The sequence below is a fragment of the Neolamprologus multifasciatus genome, chromosome 14 (assembly GCF_963576455.1).
Source record: "Neolamprologus multifasciatus chromosome 14, fNeoMul1.2, whole genome shotgun sequence".
In the NCBI taxonomy this organism is placed as follows: domain Eukaryota; kingdom Metazoa; phylum Chordata; class Actinopteri; order Cichliformes; family Cichlidae; genus Neolamprologus; species Neolamprologus multifasciatus.
The window spans coordinates 19,119,787-19,144,297 of record NC_140452.1 but is presented as its reverse complement, the minus strand read 5'-3'; the positions used below and the strand labels follow the sequence as shown (position 1 = coordinate 19,144,297).

Genomic DNA, 24,511 nt, shown 5'->3' with positions numbered 1-24,511 from the left:
GGATTAAAAAAAGGGAAACAGAAACAGACATTTAAATGGTCTTTTAATGCAATGGTATAATGATTCACACAATTTTGGGAAAAAGTAATCAGGAATGGAGAATTTATTCGATGGATGTTGTGATTTCACTGAAGTCGGACACCAGCATCAAACGCAGGAAGGACAAGTCTTTGGAAGAGGAGCACCTCAAGCACATGAGGGTTTGAGGAAATTTTCAGTATCCAGGCCCCACCCCCCCAAAAAAAATCTCAACAACCAAAACCATGTACTGGACCAATACTCCACAAACATAAAAACATAAACGTGTCTTCACTAAGATCCAGTTTACTCCTGATTGTAAAAATAAATCCCCTCACATTTGGGCCATTTCTAGAAATGATCATGGACTTTAAAACTGCATAGAAAATAAAAGTGTAACTTTTACATACACAAATTGCAGGATATAAAACAGATGTAGAGAGACTTCAATAAGAATAAGATAAGAGGAAAATGTTGGGGGTAAAATGCTCCGTGAACCAAGACACTGTCTCTTTAATAGTACTTGTAAATAATAATTCAAGTACCATTTAAAGCCCAGTTTTCTTTAAAATATTCTCAACATATTGTCAGACAGTAATATGAGAAATTATTAAGAAAAAACAACAAAGCTTTTAAACAAGTCAGTTAGTGTTGATCATCTGTGACATCTTAAATCAGACTCATACCAGTCTTTTCAAATATTCTAGTAAAAACATATTAAAGAATTTCAGGTCATATGCTCTTGAACCTGCTCATCAAACAGACGCTTGGTAAACACAGGCTGGTTCTTCGTGTTCATCTAGTGTTTTTCAGCCAGTGTTTGTTTTGAAGTTGAAGTAATTGCTGAGGGGAGGTAAATAGCACCAACAAGAGTGACCTAAAGTGTGGGCAAGTGTCAGGTCCGTAATGAGGTCTGCAGAGCCTTCATGTCCCTCAGGAGCCTCAGATTCATCTTGCTTCTGTCTCCTGGTCTAGCTTTGACTGCTGCCGCAGAGTGACCTCTGGTGGACACTGTGGTAGACACCCTCACCTCATTCCCATTGCTCTGCCTGCAATTGGCTTCTTTTCTTAACTTTTTTATCTGGTAGAGAGACAGGAAAAGATAAGAGACACAAGTTTTAACAAATTATAATAATAATAAAAAATAAATAACAAGAAAGAAAACTAGTGACTGCATATGTGAAAACACACCTGCGACTTGTGCTTGTACAGCTTACTGATCTGCTCTCCTTTCCTCTCCATTTTCAACAACAGCCTCTCCTGCACTCTCCGAAGTTCCTTTCTTTCCTGTTCAAACACACAATCCTCCACCTGCCTCATTAACTCATCATGCTCCCTGCAACACACACGCAGAAACACACTGAAAAAAAACCCCAAAGTACTTTTGATAATCTTTGACTGTGACTTGCCTTATGTCGAGATCAAATGAAATACTGCTCACAAGCTCATGAGTCGCAGCTCCTCATGCAGGGCTTGCAGCAGCTCCGATAATTCCTCCCCGCTAGCCGAAGAGGAAGAAGAGGAACTCTCTGAATGCGGGTGGCCGTCTGTGCCGGAGCCGTTTGTGTTGCGTGAGAGGACGCGGCTGTTGCAGAGGTGGGGCTGGTGTTGCTTCAGGAGAGACAAAACTGACTGGACGTTGGCTCTGACCGAGTGGCTGCAGCCTACTGACTAAACATCAGAGAGAAAGAAAGCGAGTCAGCTTAAGGGAAGTGCATGTTAAATATGGCAGACCATTGTATTCCATCACACGGGCATTTCTTTTTATACCGTTCCAGCAACAAAGGGTACATCTCTCAGGCTCAGTCTATAATGTGGCTCTGTGTGGGAATATTGCTGCGATGATTTCTGGAAAGGAAATGGAAATAAAACTAGGGAAGATGGAATTTGGATTGATGTTTTTATCTGGTTTCCCTGATGAACATGTTTAACCTTTTTAATAAAATCTACACTTGTGAGCAAAACTGTCTCTTCTTCCATCTACTTATAAAGAAGGAAGACACCTTAGCAGTCCCACACAGAAGTAAAACCATGAGCTGAGCATGTGAAGGTCTTAACCTTTGTATTGGACTTCTTCTCTTTGGACTTCTTGGCGGATCGGCACGGTGACACAGACTGCAGCAGGATCCTACTGGCCTCCAACCCCGTCTGTAGCTGAGCATTGGAAAGAAGAAAGTATGTAAAGTGAGTAACAGAGAGAGCAAGGATGAAAATTAAATTTCATGTCTCATTACTTGGTTGGCCTTGTCTTGGATGAGCTTTCTTTGGTACTCCTCTTCCTGTAGTTTCATCTCCAACTCAAGGATCTTCATCTGAAGACAAACAAACCCATCATACGATGAATATATCAAAACACTAACTTTTACTTGTTACCACTTTTAAGTCCAGTAAAAATAGAAAATACTGACAAATAAAGAACAAACCTGAAAATAATTCTTAGCTTCTTAATGTGCAGATTAATCCAGGTCCATGACAACATACAGGATTTTAAATTCTGAGCTCCCCCTAAGAACCAGTATTCTTTTTGTCTTGTTCTGGTCTGTTTAAAGACTTCTTGTAAACTCTTGTGAACATTTATCTGTTTTCTTTAATATCAGCTGTGGGAAATTCAACTGAAAATTACACTAAAACTGTTGTTCAGTAATCTTAGAAAAGACACAACCAGGTGATGAACAGCTTGAGATGCTTTAAAGTCCTATTTCTGACATGAGAAAACAACCTATTTTAGTGATTAAATGTTTTGTGAACCACTTGCTTCATCTATATTTAAGTAAGTAGTACAGTGAAATAGCCAACAAATTATGCACTGCTTCACTGCAATTTTCTCAATTTGCAAAGCTAACTGTGGGCCAAAATCAGACCCTTTAGTGGGACATTTACAGCCCACAGGACAGCAGTCTGATAATGGATTGCATTTATATAGCGCTTTTCAAGGCACCCAAAGCGCTTTACAATGCCACTATTCATTCACTCTCACATTCACACACTGGTGGAGGCAGCTACAGTTTGATACTCATACTTTTGATTTATCAAACCATGCTTGAAGAAAAACAAGCTGTGGGTAATCTGGGGAAACCTGATGCCACTGCCATGGATTTTATGATGTTTAATGGCAATATTCTCTTCCTTATGACAGAAGAGCATGGGTTGTTCAGTAGATAATTTCAGTGTACCTGACACTACGTCAACAAGTCTGTATATTTACCTCGGAAATGTTCTGTGTACGTGTCAGTCTGAGATACTCCTGCTCAAGTCTCTCCAGCTTGTCAAACTGAGCATACTGTGATGCTGTGTCAGACTGCCACTCAGCTGATTTGGCTTTCTGTAGGATGTCCTGAAAGGAAGATAACAATTAATAAGATAAGATAACCTTTATTAGTCCCACATGTGGGAAATTTGTTGGGTTAAGGCTGCCGACCTTCGCCAGCGCCATCTTACCCTTCCGACCATACATACATTACAACATCACATGGGGAAGACAGGTCAGAGAGGTATAACAATGGAAAATGCACAACATGAGGAAAGACGAGGAGAAAAAAATAACTCCCCCCAGACTGAGCTCCAACAGGGAGATCAACAATCTTCAGGGAGAAAGTCACAACACAGTCTTATTATCTAAAGGAGAATTGTTATTCCCGTCAGCTTTTGCCTTGAGCATCCAGCTGGCGCCAGGGGGGTGCATGAGGTGAAGAGGGTAGTTTCAAATTCAAATTCAAATTTTTATTTGTCACATACACAGTCATACACAGTATGATATGCAGTGAAATGCTTAGACAACTGCTCGTGACCTAAAGAAAAAAAGAAAAGGCTATGAATAAGATAGGAAATAAATATGAAAATTAAAAAGGGTAAATTTAACCAGGAAGGAATAAAATAAAAATATAAAAATTAAGTTAAGAATGAGATAACTGTACAACACAAATTAGAATGAAGGGTAAATTTAACTGGGAAAGAATAAGATAAAATATATCAATTAAAGTTGAAAATACTGTACAACAAAATACACTGTATAGAAATATATAAGAATGTATGAAGAAATATAAATATAAATATATATATACACACAATAACAGCAGCTGTACAAGTATTAACTGGAAATGAGGAATATAATGTCCAGTGTTGTGCAATCCACATTATATAGTGTCTTGTGCAGTGCAAATATGCTTAAAGTGGTTTAAGTGATGAAGTGAAAACAATGTCCAGAATGTCCAGTGTGTGTGTAAGAACTATATGTGTGGGTCAGTACTGTTTGGTGGTGTGATTGAGAGACCGTATCGCCTGCGGGAAGAAGCTCCTCCTCAGTCTCTCTGTGTTGGTCTTCAGGGAGCGGAATCGCTTTCCTGACCTCAACAGAGAGAACAGTCCGTTGTTGGGATGGCTGAGGTCCTTCACGATCTTCCTGGCCTTGGTCCAGCACCGCCTGCTGTAGATTGAGTGCAGGTCAGGGAGCTCTGAGCGGATGGTGCGCTCAGCTGAATGCACAACCCTCTGTAGAGCTCGTCTGTCCTGCATGGTGCTGTTCCCGAACCAGGTTAAGATGTTTCCCGTCAGGATGCTCTCTATGGTGCAGGAGTAAAAGTTCCTGAGCACCTTGGGGGGCAGTCGGAAGTCTCTCAAGCGTCTGAGCTGGTAGAGACGCTGACAGGCCTTTTTCACCACGGTGTTGATGTGACAGGACCATGACAGGTCCTGCGTGATGTGAACTCCGAGGTATTTGAAGCTGTCCACTCTCTCCACTGGGCACTCGTTGATGACGGGGGTCTGGTAGTTCCTCTCCTGCTTAGTGCTGAAGTCCACTATCAACTCCTTTGTCTTACTGACGTTTAGAAGGAGGTTGTTCCTCTGGCACCAGTTCTCCAGATTCCTAATCTCCTTCAGGTAGGGCGTCTAGTTAGTTTGGTTAGTGCGAACAAACTCCATCCAATTTTACAGTTGGTCTAATGTCCGTCACTGATCAACAGGTCTCTCAATTCCATTTGTTCTTCTTCAAGATGTTATCCATATAATCATTAAACTATCTATACTTGATAAAAATCTATGTATTGTAAGTGTATATGGTCCAAATGTTGATGATCCCTCATTCTTTCACGGTTTTTTCAGTGCACTCTCTGAACACTTAGATGGCACACTTGTGCTTGGAGGCGACCTCAACCTTGGACTGAATGAAGAAATGGATAGGCTCAATACAGCAGGAACTCAGCGTAATTGGCAGTCCACAAATATAATCAAACAGTATATGAGCGACTTTGGTCTTTGCGATGCATGGCGCTCCCTTCACCCCACCAGTAAGGAATATACTTTTTTCTCACATGTTTATCACTCCTACTCTCGTCTGGATTATTTTTTGGTCAGCAGCTCACTGCTGAGCGACATTTCAGACATTGAGATTCATCCTATAGCTGTCAGCGATCATGCTCCTGTATCTCTAACACTAATGCACAAGAATAATACTATGCCAAGTAAAAACTGGAGATTTAATACATCACTGCTTAATGATGAAGACTTTATTAAATATTTTAAAAAAGAGTGGACTTCATATTTAGACTTTAATGACACTCCCGGAACATCAGCTTCTGTTTTATGGGAAGCAGGGAAAGCTGTGATGAGAGGTAAAATAATTTCTTTCTCATCACATAAAAAGAAAAAAGAAAACAAAAATATTCAGGAATTAGAAAAAAACATCAAATCACTAGAAGAAGCCTACGCGTCCCACCAAGATCAGGAAACATTGAACAAAATACGCAAAACAAAACTAGAATTAAATGAGATAATTGATAGAAAAACAAAATTCTTAGTACAAAGACTACGCTTACAAAATTATGAACATAGTAATAAATCCGGTAAATTTCTAGCAAACCAGTTAAAAATAAATAAAGAAAAAACAACTATATGTGCTGTTCAAGATTCATCTGGGAACACAATATATGAACCGAAACAAATAAACAACATTTTCAGGGATTTCTATAAAACGTTGTATTCACCACAAATAAACCCATCTAAAAAGGAAATTGATCAATTTTTAGACAACATAACTCTCCCAAAATTATTAGAATCTCAAGCAATGGCACTGGATTCGCCACTGACATCAGGTGAACTCCAGGAAGCCCTGATAAATATGTCCAATAATAAGGCTCCAGGTCCAGACGGCTTTCCTGCAGAATTCTACAAAGAATTCTGGACGATTCTAGCACCAGTTTTTTACAGAACGTTGTTAGAAATCAAAGAAAAGGGCAGACTTCCATCAAATATGAATTCTGCAAACATTAATCTCCTGCTAAAACCAGGCAAAGACCCTGTATATCCCTCAAGCTATCGTCCAATATCCCTTATTAATGTAGACCTCAAAATAATCTGCAAAGCTCTCTCGAAGAGACTAGAGAAAATAACCCCCCTCTTAATTCATCCTGACCAAACTGGTTTCATAAAAGGTAGGCACTCATCAACAAATACACGTAGATTACTTAATTTGATAGACTACTCATACAGTAAAAACCTTGAAACTACAATATTTTCCTTAGATGCAGAAAAAGCGTTTGACAGAGTTAACTGGAAATTTCTATTTGCAACTTTACACAAATTTGGTTTTGGATCTTCTTTCATCAACTGGTTAAAAATATTATATAATTCCCCAACAGCTTGTGTCAGAACAAATGACCAGACATCCTCCAGCTTATGTCTCCTGAGGGGCACCAGGCAGGGATGCCCACTCTCCCCTTCACTGTTTGCAATTTTTATCGAACCACTAGCAGCAGCAATTAGACAGAATTCAGCAATTAAGGGCATAAAATGCAAGAACGTAGAACATAAAATCAGCCTTTATGCTGATGATGTGTTACTCTTTCTCCAAAATTCACAAACCAATATCACTGGGGTGATTGAATTGATAAACTCTTTTGCAAGAATATCAGATTACTCAATTAACTGGTCAAAATCTACAGTCCTTCCTATTAATTGCTGCTTCCATAATTCCTCTTCTACTCCACTGCAATCGGGAAATATAAAATATTTAGGTATTAATATTTCTCCCAAGCTTGCAGATCTAACTAAATTAAACCATACCCCACTTTTAAAGAAAGTAGAAGGTGATCTGGCTAGATGGAAATGTCTACCCATATCACTCATGGGAAGGGTTGCTGCTATAAAAATGATGGTATTACCAAAAATAAATTATTTATTCTCAATGATCCCAACTAAACCGCCGCAAGATTGGTTCAGATCTCTAGATTCATATATGTCCAAATTCCTTTGGAAAAATAAGCCCCCACGTATAAGCTTAAAAACACTACAAAAGACCAAGGATAAAGGAGGATTAGAACTACCTAACTTTCAGCACTACTTCTTAGCCAACAGGCTTCAGTTTATCTCAGGATGGCTAAAACATACCCTCTTAGATGAACCTTGGCTAGATGTAGAACAAGCACTTTGCAATAATCTAGAGATTTCAGATCTACCATTTATCAGCTCAAACATCCAACGACATGAATGCTTCAAAAGCATCAACATCAGCTCTTCTCTGACAGCATGGTGGGAGTTTCTGAAGTTGACAGAGTCTTCATTAATCCCATGCAAACGTACACCTATCTGGAACAACCCTGACATATTACAAAACAATAATATGATAAACTTTTCAGATTGGAATGGTAAAGGAATCAAATATGTAGAACATATACTAGAAGGAACAGAATTTATTTCATTTGACAGACTAGTTACACAATATGGGATCAACAAGAAAAGATTTTTAGAATATCAACAAATTAAATCCATAATAAAAAAGAAATTTAAACTGGGTCAAGTTGAACTACAAACACCACCAAGTGTGGTTCAATTTTTTACTCTTAAAACCCCCAAATTACTATCCAAAATATACAGAATGCTTTCTAAAACAGATGAATCAATATCACTTCCTATTGCAAAATGGGAAGCGGATTTATCAGTTAACTTAGACCAAAACTTCTGGTCTCAGATTTGCTTAAAAACCTTTCATCTAATCAGAAATCCCAGTCTTCAATTAATTCAATACAAAATACTACATAGAGTGCACTATACAGGTCATCGGATGTTCAAGATGGGCTTTGCATCTACCAACAACTGCTCACACTGCCAAACCAATTCACCGGACAATTATATCCACGCTCTTTGGTTCTGTCCACCAGTTCAGAAGTTTTGGCGCGAGATATGTGAAGACTTATCAAAGTGTCTGAAATGTAACATTCCAACTTCCCCCTTAGTGTGTTTGTTGGGCAGCTTAGATAATGTCACTTCAGAAAAGAATATAGCCCATATGGTTTTCACTGCTCTATGCATAGCCAAGAAAACAGTCCTCATGAACTGGAAAAATAAAAACAATCTTAATTCTAACCAATATAGAAATTATCTATTAGATTACATTAGTCTTGATACAGCCTCTGCCACCACATCAGATCAATCGCTCTGGGCTCCTCTGATCAGCTCCATCACCTAGTGGGGGTGGGGGGTCATATTTTGGTCTCGCCTTCACTGTTGTGATTGGTGTGGGGGTAGGGTCAGGCTTGGGGCGTCGGGGGGTTCCCCAGGAGCATCTTCCTTGGGGGGCTCAACCCGGGGTAGCGGTCATGGCCAATTAGGGGCTCTGTTGGCTCTTAGGTGACGGCTTCCTCGTGGCTACGTGCAGCGGGGCTAGGGGAGGGTCTGTGCTGACGGACGGGGGTTACTGACCTGGTAGCCTGGCTGCCCCTGGGTGGGTCCGGGACGGGCGTGAGGTTCTGGGGGCGCTCCGGCTCTGGCCTGGGGCCCTGGCCGGGCCTCGGGGGCCTGGGTCCTGGTTGGTGTGTTGCCGGGGTTGTGGGCCGGTGGGTATATGGGGGCCCGCCACTGGCGCAGGGTGCCGCCGGTGCGCCGAGCCAGCTGGGGGGCTCTTCAACTGGTGGGGGGGGGGTTGTCACATCTTGCAGGGGCTTTCCTCTCTCAGGAACTCTCTCTGCAAGAGGGGGAGATACAGGAGAGGTGGAGGAAGATCTCAGCCTGGGCGTCTATTGTCTTATGTAGTCTGGAAGATGAGTGGATGATGGGGTGGGTGCAGTTTTCTCTGTTGTGGGGTTGAGTGGACTGCCCCGGGCTCTGTGGGGCCGGGCGGCGCCGCTGCGCTGGGCCCCGGTTCGGATGGGCCTGGGCCCCCCTTCCCTGGTGGGTCGCGGAGTATGGGGGTGCCTACTGGGGTCAGCGGGGGAGCTGGCCCCAGGGAGGGGTCACTTGCTCCTCCCTTCCTTCCCTCCCCATCTCCAGCTGCCTCCCTCTTCCCGCTCCACCACAACCACCCACACATGCAGGGCCTTGGAGTGGGGGTGTGTCACCAGGGTGCAGAGGAGGTAACCCCCCCCCCTCTGTCCCCTTCTGGCTGCCTCTGCCTCAATTTTATCCCGCAACTTAGACATTCACATTACTCACATTCTCATTACACATAAATATAGGATCTTGGGGGTGGGCACGCTACACGGAATCCCAATTACCATCAGGGTGTACACCTCACCCCCGGCGTCGTTGCCCACCTCTCAATTTTAAATACACGTAGACATTGAGGGCTAGCAGGAGGGACTATGCGCTTACCTGCTGCTCTCTGGCAGGTAGCTCCATGCCCTCCTGGGTTTTAAACGCACCTTAGAACACACATACATCAACACTACAATGAGCGGGTGGAGGGAGGTTAGGAGTCTTCTCTCACCCTCGTTCTCTGCTTTCTGCTGGAGCAGGGGGGCTAGGAGGAGGAGTTGGCCGTCCGACTGGGGTCCGGAGTGTGGGGCCTCCCTGCTGCTGCGGAGTCGGGGCGGTCTGCTTCTCCCCACTGCAGGGAAAAGGGTAACACAACCTGGGTCTGGGTGCAGTTCCCCCCTCCAGGGGCAAGGGTACCTAGACCCGGTTCGTAGAGTACGCTTGGGGAGTGTGATTGTGTGTACAGCGTCTCTTTATGTCTGTCTCCACGTTGGTTGAGTGTGGAGTAAGTGCATATGAGAGCATGAGGGTGGGAATGGATGTTTGTATCTGTGTGTGCCTGTATGTCTGTGTCTGTATGTCAGGTTGGGTATCAGATGCCACCTCTCTGAGGACAGCTCAGGCCCTCCAAGGTTTGGAGGCCTATCTCCCCCCACCACTTCCCCTGCCGGGGGCGGACTCCCTCAGACGTCGGTGCGTTGGTGGTTCTTTGTGTCCGGGGGTGGGCGTCCGGGTACACACCGGCTCACTCCTTGGCGGCTGCTTATCGGGGCCTGGAGCCTGGGGCTCGCTTGGGCCACTTCGGAGGTGGGGTGCCCCCGGCCTCTCGGCCTGGGGCTCGGTCACTCAGGCACAGCTGGCTGCCGGCGGAGCTCACGGGCACGTCACTGCAGCCCCCCCTGGCTTCTGCTCCGTGGCTGCTGGGTGACCCCTCATCTGGGACTCTCCTCAGCTCTTTCTGGGACAGTGGCGCGGCTGCCCCTCTGTTGGTCTTCCTTGGTCTCTTGTGTTCTGGGGGCCTCTGGATGTCTGGGGTTTTGATCTCCTCCATACCTGCTTCATGCCCTGGAGGACGGGGCAGTGGCCCCCCACACCCTCTAGCAGATCATTACATGAGGGAACCTTTTAAGAAAACAAGCGCGTCCATGCTCACAGGTGTACACACGGGTGATCACACACACAAACTACACCCTTTTTGGCTCCTACCTCAATGCACACTGTGCTGTCGATCTTACGTGCTGCACAATAATGTTTAATATTTAGTATTTACTGTCATATTCCCATATATCATTGTGATGTGGTTTATTGTATTACTCTCGTTTTCTTCTGCTTGTTTTCTTTTTTCTTTCTCAACAGGTGATCCAGGTGATCGATATATGTATTTTTTTTTTTTTTTTTTTTTCTTCTGCTTATTCTGTTGGTTTTTGTTTTTTGCCCTTCTCCCCCGTCCCTCTTCTCAACTGTTTTTCTTCCCCTCTTTCTTTCTCCCTTTTCTTTCCCCCAGTCAAGTCTGTCCCGTATTCAGCAAGTGAAAATAAAATAAAGAATAAAAGGTGAATCAAATGGACCATTACGGCAAAGCTGGGATGGTCAATTTGGTAAAGAAAATCCGTTGGGCATCTTTCTTCGCCTTTAGACAATAATTCTGATGGCAAAAGAACCAAACGGGACAGGCAAAAAAAAAAAAAAAAAAAAAAAAAAAAAAAAAAAAAAAAAAAAGATGTTATCCATATAGCAGAGCCATGAGCTTCTCCAAGATCTTATCCATATTGCGTTCAAAAGCAGTCTGAGTACTCACAGCCCTGCCCATCCTCTATCATGTCAGCCAGCCTTGTGGAATTTTGAACAGCTGTAGCCGCTTCTTGTTCTTCGATAAGCCAGGTCCGAGCCAGCTCCAATCAGCCAGAACTCTGTTATCATGGTTCCGAATTGGTAGATGTCGTTCAACGTCCTCCATCAAGAGTGTCGCCAGACACACGACACAACCGACCATCGAGTATCCAGCAGCAAATGTCTCCGCAGGACAATCAGGCTCTCCCAAGCCCAGGAGTTGTCAGTTTCGTTAAGGGACCAGTTGATCAAATCCATAATTCTTCTTTAGGTTTTTAGAGAACAAGTCTGGGAGACTCTCTTAGGGTTAGAGAATAAGCGAGACTATACAAAGGACATGAGAAACCAAGCAGGAAAGATAAGGGAGAGGGAGAAGGAGAAAGTGCGACCGCCTCCGTCAAGAGCCAAGAGAAGAAGAATATGGATCTACTGACTACTGATTTCAAGTTTTTAAATGAATACAGTGGTCCCTCACTATAACGAGGTTCCTCTTTCATCTTTTGCGGCCTCACTGTTTCGATTTTTTTTGTGCAATTTTGCGGCTTTATTTATTTATTTTTTTTTACATAGTGCACTGTGTTCTGCGTCCTGATTGATTGACAATGGTCTACAGCCAGTCTTGTACTGTGTCTCCTGTACAGTACAGAATGCGTTCAGCTTGTCAAATTTACATTAATTTTCTATCGCTAGCAGTGTGACTCTGAGGTGATGTTTGTAAGTTTTCTCCCCAACAAACACAACAATTTCGACGAAACATTTTGCACTGTCAAAGGCAACCGCGGGTGACTTTGATTTCATTCTATAACACTGAACTTATTTTTCTATGAAAGTTTGAACTTTGAGAGTGTTTAAACAAGAGAGAAAAGTGTGAAAATGTTCATGCCCGTCTGAGAAAAGTGTATAAAGTGTGCAGTGAGGGGTTTTACAGCCTTAAAACATCTATAATAATTGTAAAAAATAACGTTGACTACTTCGTGGATTTCACCTGTTATTTTTAAAACGTAACTACCGCGATAGACAAGGGACCACTGTATATTTTAAATGAAAAGCTACAGGCCATGACATTTAACCTGCTGTTTAAGCAGGTTGGTCCTCTCTGTTCTGGCATTGCGCAGCATCTTCCTCATGTGATCCAGCTGTCGCTCCAGCTTCAAACAGCGAGACTCTGCGGCAGCAAGGTGGTTGATCAGCACTAGAAATAGAGAGAAGATACGCAGAAGACATATAGGTAACAAAAAAAGACTATAGCTTGAAACAAGACAGTAATAAAAGTATATGAAAAGGTAATTAAATTATTATCACCATCTATCTATCTATCTATCTATACATACTCACCTTGGTTGCAGTTGGACTGGGCACTTCTTTGTCTTTCTGGGTCTTTTTGATCATTTAAGAGTCTCGGTGTAATATCTTCATTCTGTAGAAGTGTTTGTGAAGCATCTTTTCCCAGTGCATGCAGACTCTGCTCTGCATGTCCTTTTTCCATCTCCAACCTCCTGATCTTTTCTTGTAAGTTCCTCAAGGCAGATAAGATCACTACACAGACATAAAAATATACGTTAGCTACAGGAATGGTCTGCATATGGTGACATATCTGGTGTAACAAGATATTTTTGGGGTCTAAAAGGAAAAAGAAGATAACATGACAGGAGCTAAGAAAGGATGATTGGACAAATGAATAGATCTTGGTGAAGCTGAGACTTTCAAGTAGTGCAGCATCATGTTGCATGTGTAACCATGGAGCTCTGAAACACTACAATGCCTGAATGGAAACTCTACACAGGCAACAAAAGAGATGCACAAGTTAATTGTACCAGTACTGTTGGTCTCAGGGAAGGCTTTGATGGGTGATGATGGAACATATGATTGATGAGTGTGTGTTCGAGGTCTGTGATGCACAAGTGTGTTGATAAAAGGTCGGTGAGCTGGGTAGTCTTTGTAGGATGGCAGAGACAGACTGTCAGGCACCGGTCCACAGGTTGGTGGTGGTGGTGGATACGATTCCTGCAGGGAAACAGGACTAAATGTTATTTAGTTATCTGCGTTTTCCATATTAGACTTTAGATAACTGCTGGCATCTACATTTTTTACAGTGAGCGAATAGAACAGGGCCAAAAAACAACAAATGGAGTACAGAAAGTGAAATGACCGTGAGAAAAAAAAACTATATTCATTCCGTCCAGTTCACGTCAAACACAGAATAACTTCAGCCCACTATTAGGTTCGCAACATCGTTTAGTTTGAGTTGTAGCAACTGCTGCTAGGCAGCTTCCTGTGCAGTCTAGCTAACTCAAGATAAACGGTGGCAACCTGCTTTTAATTTTTCTTTCAATTGAAATTCACCCAAATCTGGTAATACTACCGTTTCCCGCGTAGCATCAGCTGCGAGTGTTTTTGGCAGCGTCTCCATTGAAATGCAACCATTCCAGCCTGTCTCGCATGCGTTAAAGAAATGCAAATGACGCAATGCTAGCTGAGAGTAGAACTACAGCACATCGCTTTTTAATTACGACTGACAGATTGCTAGCTAAGCACAGTTTGTACAGCCGTTTGTGCTAATATGGGCTGTGCAAAACAAAACACCACTTTGACAAACGACACAATCCATGGTTTCTGAAGGGTACGAATGGTTTAACTCACATTATGACTCGTTAGACACTAAGGACATATAAAAGACGTGGACCGGAGTGCCAATATCAATAAAACAAGCGCACACGGTGGGCTTACCGGAAATGTAGTTTCTCCTTAGCGAAGTTTCCGCTTTGAAGAATCGAGATGTTTAGGAATGAAACTACAATAACTCTCAGACACCCTTGAGGGGTGGAGCAAGGGTTTGCAAGAGTTGCCGGGAATTTTATGGCAACTTGGGTAGTTTAGAGACTTTAGAGAAGGTAAGTGGGATGGTCGTGTTATTTTTCCAAACTGTGTCGTTACCTAGGCCGTATGGGCATCTAAACTGTAGGCTACATCCAACAAATTTACGAACACATGATAGGTTTGTAGTAGTCATGCTATTAATACATTTCACCCACCGCTTTCCAACACAAGCAAAAGCTAACCTGCTGTCTTTCCAATAACGTGTTACTGTTAGCTGTAGCTACCGTCTTACTAACATAATAATAAGTTAGGTCGGCGGTTCATCATGCATAGTGTGTCGTTAGCATGTTTTTGGGACACTAACTCTTAAAAAAGTGCTATTTTTGATTCTGAAGTTTTTAAAGATATCCACTTATTTTCATTGTTATTGTTTGTGATTCATTTTCTTAAGTTTCTTAATATCGTAAGTTTCCTCAATATATATTTTTTTAAATAAATATGAATTGTTTATATTGTTTGTATTTTTTGCAGAAAAGCCTTATTGCTGAGCACCTGCCAGCTGTAAACACATCATCATGTCTTCAGAGAATACCTCGTATGGTCTTTTAAGTCTTTCCTCTTGAACGTGTTCTTGAATGTAATGTTTATATCCATGTAATATGTACACATATGTTTCCATTTTCTAGAGATGATGAGGATACTTTCAAGATCCTGATTGCTACAGATATTCACCTTGGTTACCTTGAGAAGGATGCCATTCGTGGAAATGACACATACAACACACTAGATGAAATCCTGCAATGTGCCAAGCAAAATAAGGTGCGTGCTTGTTGTAAGTGGACCTGAATGGACCATTACCTCCGCATGTCTCAAGTATCCATTTCTTTTCTTTTTGCTTGTTTCTTTGCTAACAGGTAGATTTCATCCTCCTTGGTGGCGATTTATTCCATGACAACAAACCTTCACGCCAGTGCCTTCACAAGTGCCTCACTATGCTGCGAAAATACTGCATGGGAGACTCGCCTGTATGCTTCGAAATCCTCAGTGACCAGAAAGTCAACTTCAACACAACACAGTCAGTTTCACTTGGTGTCATCCTATAGAGGTTTTGCACGTAATGTCATGTGCAGGTCGCTCAAGAACTGTTCGCCATATTGGACATGATAAGTGGTGGCGATCACATCCAATCACTCATATACACTTAACACACAAATTATCACTGATATTAATGAGAAATGAGCTATGCTGACTCATTGACGATGTAAGAGATAATGTACAGAGATGTGTCAGTATCATTATAATATAAATACAATAAAAATCACCTGAGCAATAACTGTGGTCCACTTGGTCCAGTGATTACAATTCCAGGCCAGTAACTGGGGTTTGTTACCCATCTTGACACATAATACTGATAATTATTTAAACTTTTATACACCTTCATATCTTGTCCAATATAATTCGTTTTTAAACAACATAATGATCTGAATCATGTGGTGTGCAGTCAGGGGGAATGCAAGGGTTACACAGCAAGAAGCTTGTTATGAAAGTGTGTTACTTTCTCTGAGAGAGTATATATACTGGTTTCTTTACTCTTTTACTCATCTAAAGAATGTTTAGTAAGTTTGTAACTGTATTTCAGGATTACAAGTCCAAAAAACAAGTTAGTGTCACATGGTAAACGGTCACATGTCTGTGTTACATATCAACACTTCACCGAGTTCTTTTGATTCCTTATAGGCATCCGATGGAAGACAAAACACTGCTCAGTAGACCATTTCACACTTACACAGTGACTTCTAGAAGGGTGATGTGTCCTGCATGACACGTTGCCACAGATCTCAAAATGGTGGTGCCCCCAATAGTTTTATTATAGAAGCTCTCTCATTCTAGTCTAAAAACAGTGTCTCAGTAACTTTCAGAATCAGATCAGAATCAGAATTGTGTTTATTGGCCAAGTATATGTGCAGACACATACAAGGAATTTGATAGATGGAACCAAATTCCTTTCCACTAGAAGATGGTCCCCTGTTATCTACCTTTTCCCAGGCAAGCGTGAGTCTGCAGCATTCAACCCCCCAAAGACACGTAGCCTAATGCCTTTATTTTCAGGGCCGTGTCCACTTAATACTATACTATATAACTTTATAACCCTTATTAATAAAAAAGCATAGCATTATTGAGGCACTTCAAATTATTTAATCCCAACATGTGCTAAACTTCTATAACACACTGTTTTATATGTTATGTATAAATGTTATGTGTGTGTTGATATTTTGTAGGTTCCCCTGGGTTAATTATCAGGATGAAAACCTGAACATCTCTATTCCTGTGTTCAGCATTCATGGGAACCATGATGACCCAACTGGAGTGAGTTGCTTTTAGTGACAAAGGAAGTTATGAATTCAGATACAACACCCATTGTCAGAGTTCCTTTGACCCAGTGTTTTCAGTTCTGGACCTTTTGTCACTGTTTGTTTTCACGTGCGTGTTTCCTGTTTTATTATGTTAGTCTTCTGTCTGTGTGCATTCTGTTAAGTTCTACTTCCTCTTTGTCATTAATCAGATTTAGTTCAGCTGTGTTCTCACCTGTTTCCACTCATCATCATTATCCAGTGTATTTAATCCCTCAGTTTCCCTCAGTTCTTTGTCTTGTTGTTGTCAACTCATCGTGTGTGTTTACGGTCTAGTTCAGTAGTTAAGGTCAACCTTTCATGTTCAGTTCATCCTGTTTGTGTAATAAATCTGTGAGTCCTGCAGTTGGGTCCTCTCTTTCCATTCCCACACACCTGACCGTGACACCCATGCACTAATATTCAAGTATGTGGATTTCTGTATGTTTTCTCCAAGGCTGAAGGCTTGTGTGCATTGGATCTGCTGAGTGCTTCCGGACTTGTCAATCATTTTGGCCACTCCCACTCTGTGGAGAAGATAGAGATCAGTCCCATTTTAATACAGAAAGGCATTACCAAACTTGCCTTATATGGTCTTGGTAGGTTCATGTTTCCAGATGGATCAGTAGTGTCCATTCCTAAAATAATCTTGTTGTTTCACTAAGATTTGTCAATCAATCAACGATTGATTTTAATTTTGTATTAATATGTCTCAAGGTTCTATTCCAGATGAGCGCCTGTACAGGATGTTTGTCAACAAACAGGTATCCATGCTTCGCCCGAAAGAAGACCAAGATGGCTGGTTTAACCTCTTCACCATCCATCAGAACAGGTAACTACATCATTTAAAAGCATTTGAGATGCAGCTGTGTCAAACTATGGAGTGCTGAAAGTGTCAAACAGTATTAAATAAATACATAAATAAATAAATACTTCATCATGTAATCAGTTAAACAGGTCATTAATATATTAATTAAAATTTGAAATACATAATAAATAATTTACAAAGTACATAATTAAGTAAACAGTGCTACTGGCGATTTAATTTGAAATGTATTCTGGGATACCTGGATACTCTAAATCCACATAGCCACCTATTGACATTGACACTGCATCAATCCATAATCTGGGATTGGGCCATCTTGATTTGCTGTGCAGGGTAACCAAGCAGATGTGTGGGTCTGTTGACGAGTTGTTGTGATAGTTTAAATGACTTCATGATCCAGGAACCATGAAATAAAAATAAATAAATAGTGCAATAGTAAAACATGTTTTTATGTTTTTAACTAATTAATGACACATTTAAGTAATTATTTTCTTTTGAATTTATTTATTAATTTGTTGAATTTATTTCCTATCTTAGTTAACTAGTCATACAGTTAAATAATGATGTCTTACCATGAATTATTTATATGTGTTAATTAATTAATTCAATAAATAAATAAACACACAATGGTGCATTCATTTATTTCATTTACTAAACAAGTCTGTCTCCAAGTGTAAGTAAAAATACAGGGTGTTGTGTATGTCAGAGTCTTATCTCTGATACTGCTGGATAAACAGAAACTCACTCAGGAACGAGGTCACACAGAGCTCAAGTTTTCACTCGCAAGAGGGAAGCAGTTGTCTCCAACCCACTTCAACTTGCTTTCCCCCTGCAGGTTGTTTTTATTGGTTACACACATGAATATTCATAAAGCTTGTTGCTGTATTACCTAAGAGAAATTACTATATCTGGTTACAAAGTGTAATTGTGCAAGCATGGTTATACAATGTGTGGTTATATGATGGGAGTGCAGCTCTCCCAGGATGTTGTCGGTGTCTCGTCCCAGCCAGGTGGCTTCCTTCATTGAATATAATCTGTTCTTCTCAAGGCTGCTTGTTCCCCTTATCGAGGTCGTGCACGTACTCATATGCGCGGGTTACATAGAGAGCAAATAGAAGCATTCTAGCTTTTTAAATGGCAACCTACAACACATACATTAAACCTAACAGTGTATATGAGAGGGAAGTTGTGACCTGAAAAAAATCTTGTATTAGTATAACTTGTTCATAAATATCTTTTTACTGCAGCACCTAATTACGTAAAAATACCAATAACTTTTTCTGTGTTTGTATTTTGTCAAGGAGTAAACATGGTCCCACAAACTACATTCCTGAGCAGTTCCTGGATGATTTCCTTGACCTGGTGGTGTGGGGTCATGAACATGAGTGTTTGATTAAACCCACACTAAATGAACAGCAGCTCTTCTATGTGTCACAGCCTGGAAGCTCTGTAGCTACATCCCTTTCTCCTGGAGAAGCCACAAAGAAGTATGAATGCACACATTAAATGAATCACATTCTGAATGTATTTTAATGTCAGTTCTCAAAACACTGTTTGTCTGTTTATTCGTATCTAGGAAAATTGGTCTGTTGAGGGTGAAAGGTCGTAAAATGAAATTGCAAGAGATCCCCCTGAAGACTGTGCGTCAGTTCTTCATTGAGGATGTGGTGCTGGCTGATCATCAGGACTGCTTTACACCAGATACACCTCATGTAACAAAGAAGGTGGAGGACTATTGTTTTGCAAAGGTCACAGAGATGCTGGACGAAGCAGAAAGGGAAAGACTTGGATGTCGGCTTACACCTGAGAAACCTCTTATTCGCCTGAGAGTAAGATGGATACACTGTGTGCATACATCCTAATGTTGCTGCTTAATTTAAACCTAAATATGAAATTCTCTTTGCAGGTGGACTACAGTGGCGGTTTTGAGGCATTCAATACCTCACGGTTCAGCCAGAAGTTTGTGGATCGTGTGGCCAACCCGAAAGACATAATTCACTTTGTCAGACGCCGTGAGCAGAAGGAAATCAAAGGTTTGGCTGCTGTGAATCTCTACACCATTAACTCAGCACTGAATAAATCCCATAATGTGGTGTAACATGCTTTTTTTATGTAGCTCTGCTTCAGAGAGTAAACTGACCATTCAGCCCTCTGATTTAATTCATTTTGCTTTTTAGATGAGAGCAGTATTGACTATGGGAAGCTTTTCAAACCTACTGCTGTCGAAGGGTTGAGAGTGGAGGACCTTGTCAAGCAGTACTTTGAGGCAGCAGAGCAGGTGTGCTCATCTTAAAACCGGCATGTTTAGTGTATGAAATCTCTTGTTTTCATCTGGCATTTGATCTTTGTATTCTTTCTGTATGTCTAGAAGGTACAGCTGTCCCTGCTGACTGAACAAGGCATGGGTAAGGCCATTCAGGAGTTTGTTGACAAAGATGAGAAGGAAGCCATCGAGGAGCTTATCACTTACCAGTTGCAGAAGACACAGCTCCATCTTCAGTCTAGAGGAGTAACCACAGAACAGGATATAGATACAGAGGTAAAAGAACGTGGCATGTAGTGGAAGTGGAGTGATTATTGTGGTCATATTATATATTTTTCATGTTTTTATATTTTCAGGTTCGGCTATTCAGAGATTCCAAAAAGAACACAGCTGAGGAGGAGAAAGACATCCAAGAAGTAAGTAATGACTTCACTGAAGCCTGAAATTCATTTCTGTGTTTGGTTAATTGTCTCTTTCTTTCTCAGGCTATGAACAGAGCCAAGGCTCACCGGTTGGAGCGTGGTGATGGTGACTTCGCAGATCAGGATGTTTCAGATGTTAATATGGACTCTGACGAAGGCTCAGTTCCAGTTGCTGCACCTACACGAGGCAGAGGGCGAGGAAGCAGAGGCCGTGGTGGCCGAGGGAGGGGCAGAGGTGAGAGCGATAAAGAGAAGCAGTAAAGGTGTATTTAAAAATCTTGATATGCAACAGTGCAGTGACTACGTACAAGTTCCCATAAATGTGTGGCACTTGTAGGTTGACTTGCTTTCACTCTTATGTCCAGTTCATCCCAAACCAGCTCGATGGGGTTTAAGTCTGGAGACTGTGTTGGCCACTCCATGTTTTCAAGCTTACCATCTTGTTCATTTTTTGTGAGGAGTTCTGGCATAGCTTGGACTTATGTTTTGATGTTGATGCCACACACTGTGGAATCATCCTTTCGCCTACTGACGCCATTCAAAGACCCTGCATGATGAACCGAAGATTTCAAAATTTGATTCATTAGTCCATAATACCTTCTTCCAGTCCTCAGTAGTCCAATGACAGTGTTTCGTAGCCCAGGCAAGCCTCTTTGTCTTATTCTGACATCTTAGCAGTGGCTTTCTTGCTGCAACTTGTCCTGTTAAACCTGCAGCTCAAAGTCTTCTCTTCTGAGACTTGTTTACTGCAAACACTATTAAGCTGTGCTTGAAGCTTTTGTCCTGTGTGCCACCTATCACGCAAGCTGTTAACTCTCAGAAATTTGTCCTCTGATTCAGTTGTGGCTTTGGGTCTGCCAGAGCTCTTCCTGTCAGAGTTTGCCCCAATTTCTGAGTAGCTTTTGATGGTGAAAGAAACTATAACGACTCCTTGACATTCTTTGCAATTTCTTTGTAGGAAGGACCTACATTTTTAAGTGTTATGATGCTCTGTCTCTCTTCCATTGTTAATTGCCTTTTTCTCACCATTTGTGTAGCAACACACTAGTTTCTGCAGTACAGTACTGTTCAACTGATGCTCACAAGGGTATGGTACCACAGTGTGTTCCAACACTGCTTTATACAGACAAAGGAGGTTGTAAGTAATCTAGAAAATTTGAAACACCTGTAGGAATTGTAGCACCAGCTTTTGACTTCCATTGCTGCAGAACAATTTTAAATTGTTAACCCATTTTGTGTTGCATGAAAAAGGAGTTTTTTGTATAATTCTGAAATGAACATTGATGATAACATGATGTCATGATGGGATGTCATTTCGCATAAATGTCAACAAGGCTAATGTGATAGTACAGAAAAAGCAGCGTATATAATACCAATCCATGATTTCAATGACTTGTTCCATTATTTTTCGGGCTGTTCAGGTGCGACCGCCTCTGAACCAAAGCCAGCTGGTCGGGGTCGGTCCCAGAAGTCCTCAACAACATCCCAAAGCAGGAACATTTTGCAGGGTAGGGGAATGTAAACTTCTGTTAGTGTGACTGTCTGTATGCACACATGTTGCACTTGTCTATCCACAAAAAGAACCACAGAAAATTCACAGAAATCTGTCCCACATCTGTCCCACGTCCACTGTATGTTTCCTCCCTCGCTCTTCAGCATTTCAGGCATCCTCTCAAAAGCCTTCTCGGACTAGAGCCACCAAATCTTACACAGATGAAGTGAGTTAATGATAAACGATAACACTCATAAACTCACACATCTCTATTTTTAAGTGAAGCATACCATCCACTAACATTTAATCTCATATTTATCCATCTTTAGGTGATCATTGATGACTCAGATGAAGATATACCTGTAACAAAAGCTGCCCGACCACCTCCAAAGTACGTTTGTTTAAACCTAGACTGTAGAAGTGTTATATAGTGTTGTATTTTAGAGCAATGGCTTTGCTTAAAATCTTTGTTCTTTTCTACACCAGACCGTCGTCCTCATCATCATCGTCCTTCTCTAAATACGGCTCTCAGAGCCAGAGCCAGTCAAGAGGAGTTGCATTTGAGGACAGCGATGATGATGAGGTAAAACGAGGCAAATTCATGTATAGGATGTGTCGTGTAAAGTTGGATTAACATTAAGTCATATAATTTTAGGTGCAATAAAAATGCATCTGAATTCATGACATCACACATATATTTATCCAGTATTGTTACATCTTTTAGTTTCCTCTGACTCGTGCCTTAATCCTTTTTTCTTCTTCTCTCTTTTTTTTGATACAGGATGATCCATTCAAAGCCCCGGCCAGAAGATAACCATAAGTCCATCTTAATTTTTCCAAAGTTGCAAGTTAGCTGCTCCGGTATTATTCTGAATGATTTCAAGGTCCATACAAATTCAATTTTCTCATCACTCATTCTTAATGTTAACATTTTCATCAGTCTTTTTTTTGGTGAAAGGTTAGATTGAAGGGTACATATGGGCAAGGTGGAGGTTTTGTCCTAGGTTTGCACAGTAAGTCTGTGCCTGTCAGTTGGTGGTGGACTGCATCTGTACATCAACAGTAACCACTAATGGGGTTTATCTCTGGCTTTTGTAGTACTTTTGTAGTTCTTGAAAAATAAATGTTGCTTTTGATATGTAATCAAGTGTTTTATTTTTGCAATATAACTCAAAGTCACACATACACTTACTGGACCCTTTATTAGGTCTTTCTAACTAGTACAAGGTCAATGATCACTTTTGCCTTACTCCTTTGTGACATAGATTCAAAAAGGATACTGGAAACATTTCTCAGAGACACAGATCTGGTCACTGTGGAGGGCGTTTGAGTACAGTGAACACATTTTCATGTTTAAGAAACAGTTTGAGCTTTGGTGCATGGAGTGTTACCTTGTTGGAAACAGCCATCAGAAGATGGGTGTACTGTAATCATAAAGTATAACAAGAAACTATTTTCGACACCTTTACACCAGCAGCAACGGCTCAAACCATTGCTACAAGGCAGGAAGGCTGACCCAACCATCTAAATTCTGCAGGAGACACTGGGCCTCCTTAGACTGCAGCTGTAGCTCATTTGCTTCAAGGTTTGAATGTTGTGCATTTAGAGTTGCTCTTCTGCATTTCTTGGTTGTAACAAGTGTTTATATAAGTTACCGTTGCCTTTCTATCAGCTTGATACAATCTAGCCATATTCTACGAATTCTGAATAACACCATTTTAGAAGTCAGGTATTAACCCTTTAAACCCTAACCTAATTTACCCTTTAAACCAGGGGTAGGGAACTGCAGGCCTCCAGGGCCGGTGTCCCTGCAGGTTTTAGATGTGTCCTTGAACCAACACAGCTGATTTAAATGGCTAAATTAGCTCCTGCAGTTCTCCAGAGGCCTGGCGTTGCCTACTCCTGTTTTAAAGGGTTAATGGAGTAAAGTCCCTGTACTTTGTTGACCATAAGGGGGCAGCATTTCTTTAGTCTTCAATCATGCTGAACAAATGATTGTTTCTCCTGGCAAGGTGGGCTATCATCTGATTGTGCAAAAAGTTTGAATTAAAAGTTTGATCTAATATTTCATAATCTTTTGTTCATAATGTAAATAATGATAAAAAAAAATTAATTCTTCACTTTAATTTAAGGTCTGTGGGTGTTTCTTTGAGGCTGGGATGACACTGAAACATTTAACAACACACAATTAAGAATAGAACAATTGTCCCAGTTAACATTGTTTTTATTGTCTTTGCAAACAACTCGTATATTAAACAACAACAACAACAACAAGAATAAAATGGAAAATATTCACAAATAATAATCCCCATGGCACTCATACTCATGTCCAACTCTATTATAATAAATATGATATAAAGTACTTTTTTTTTTAGTAAAGAAACAGTGTTAAAACAAATTCAGGTTGATTTCCTGTTTGAATGAGTTTTGGTTGAGTGCAAAAATTAACCAACTGCAATAAATTTGACAAAAACAAATTCTGCAGTACTTTTGGGAGAAATTCCCTTGCAATGAAGGAAATAACTTGATGAACACTAGTTGGAATATTCTGGCTATAGTGAAAATAGGAGCTGCGCATAAAGTGAGGTCCTTTAATTCTCACTTTCCACTTAAAGTGCTAAATCATCTTGAGGTCAGAAGTATCACATCTGCAGTCCTGCAAAAAAAAGAAAAAGAAAGTGCCTTTGCCCTTTAATAGGGTGATCATCTAAAATAGCACAATAAATGCATTAAACTCAGACCTTTTGTCACTTTTAAAATATTACCGATACCTGATAATAAGGTATGTTACCTTTCTCTGTAGCAGTTGGACATATTAACCCTAACCACACATTCCTAACCAAAAGTCAAGGCACACAGTAATCAAGTACATTATATCTGAGGCTTGCAGGACAAATTAGTGACAATATAAATAAAATAAACTTTGATGGTTCTTATCTAAGAAAAACAAAACAACAACACAAGTCAATTACTTGGGTCTGACAAAGA

At 41.0% G+C, this 24,511-nt stretch overlaps 2 protein-coding genes across 10 annotated transcripts; one reads left to right on the top strand and one right to left on the bottom strand.

Annotated features, from left to right (window-relative positions):
- Positions 1 to 26: 26 nt before the first annotated feature.
- Positions 27 to 14,157, bottom strand: cep57 (centrosomal protein 57). 6 transcript variants are annotated; one of them, XM_085183952.1, is made up of 11 exons: positions 14,041 to 14,157; positions 13,128 to 13,317; positions 12,649 to 12,849; positions 12,384 to 12,505; positions 3,224 to 3,352; positions 2,253 to 2,330; positions 2,077 to 2,172; positions 1,789 to 1,866; positions 1,460 to 1,689; positions 1,210 to 1,378; positions 27 to 1,099 (listed from the first exon to the last, which is right to left on the bottom strand). In XM_085183952.1, the coding sequence occupies exons 3-11, from the start codon at positions 12,797 to 12,799 to the stop codon at positions 914 to 916; spliced, it is 1,239 nt and encodes a 412-aa protein (XP_085040078.1). In that variant the 5' UTR covers positions 12,800 to 12,849; positions 13,128 to 13,317; positions 14,041 to 14,157; the 3' UTR covers positions 27 to 913. The 6 variants fall into 6 exon arrangements, with proteins under 6 accessions (XP_085040078.1, XP_085040077.1, XP_085040074.1 ...); XM_085183951.1 differs by lacking the exon at positions 14,041 to 14,157 and adding an exon at positions 13,954 to 13,976; XM_085183948.1 differs by lacking the exon at positions 14,041 to 14,157 and adding an exon at positions 13,676 to 13,813.
- mre11a (MRE11 homolog A, double strand break repair nuclease) lies at positions 13,822 to 24,440 on the top strand. Of its 4 annotated transcripts, none has more exons than XM_085183943.1 (19): positions 13,822 to 13,933; positions 14,662 to 14,725; positions 14,817 to 14,949; positions 15,045 to 15,205; positions 16,410 to 16,497; positions 16,978 to 17,119; positions 17,238 to 17,352; positions 18,648 to 18,833; positions 18,923 to 19,175; positions 19,253 to 19,379; positions 19,524 to 19,624; positions 19,715 to 19,885; positions 19,966 to 20,025; positions 20,095 to 20,266; positions 21,453 to 21,539; positions 21,688 to 21,749; positions 21,853 to 21,914; positions 22,010 to 22,106; positions 22,305 to 24,440. In XM_085183943.1, exons 2-19 carry the CDS (start codon positions 14,706 to 14,708, stop codon positions 22,335 to 22,337), a joined length of 2,070 nt encoding a protein of 689 aa, XP_085040069.1. In that variant the 5' UTR covers positions 13,822 to 13,933; positions 14,662 to 14,705; the 3' UTR covers positions 22,338 to 24,440. The 4 variants fall into 4 exon arrangements, with proteins under 4 accessions (XP_085040069.1, XP_085040067.1, XP_085040068.1 ...); XM_085183941.1 differs by lacking the exon at positions 13,822 to 13,933 and adding an exon at positions 14,096 to 14,204; XM_085183942.1 differs by lacking the exon at positions 13,822 to 13,933 and adding an exon at positions 14,234 to 14,308.
- Positions 24,441 to 24,511: the final 71 nt, after the last annotated feature.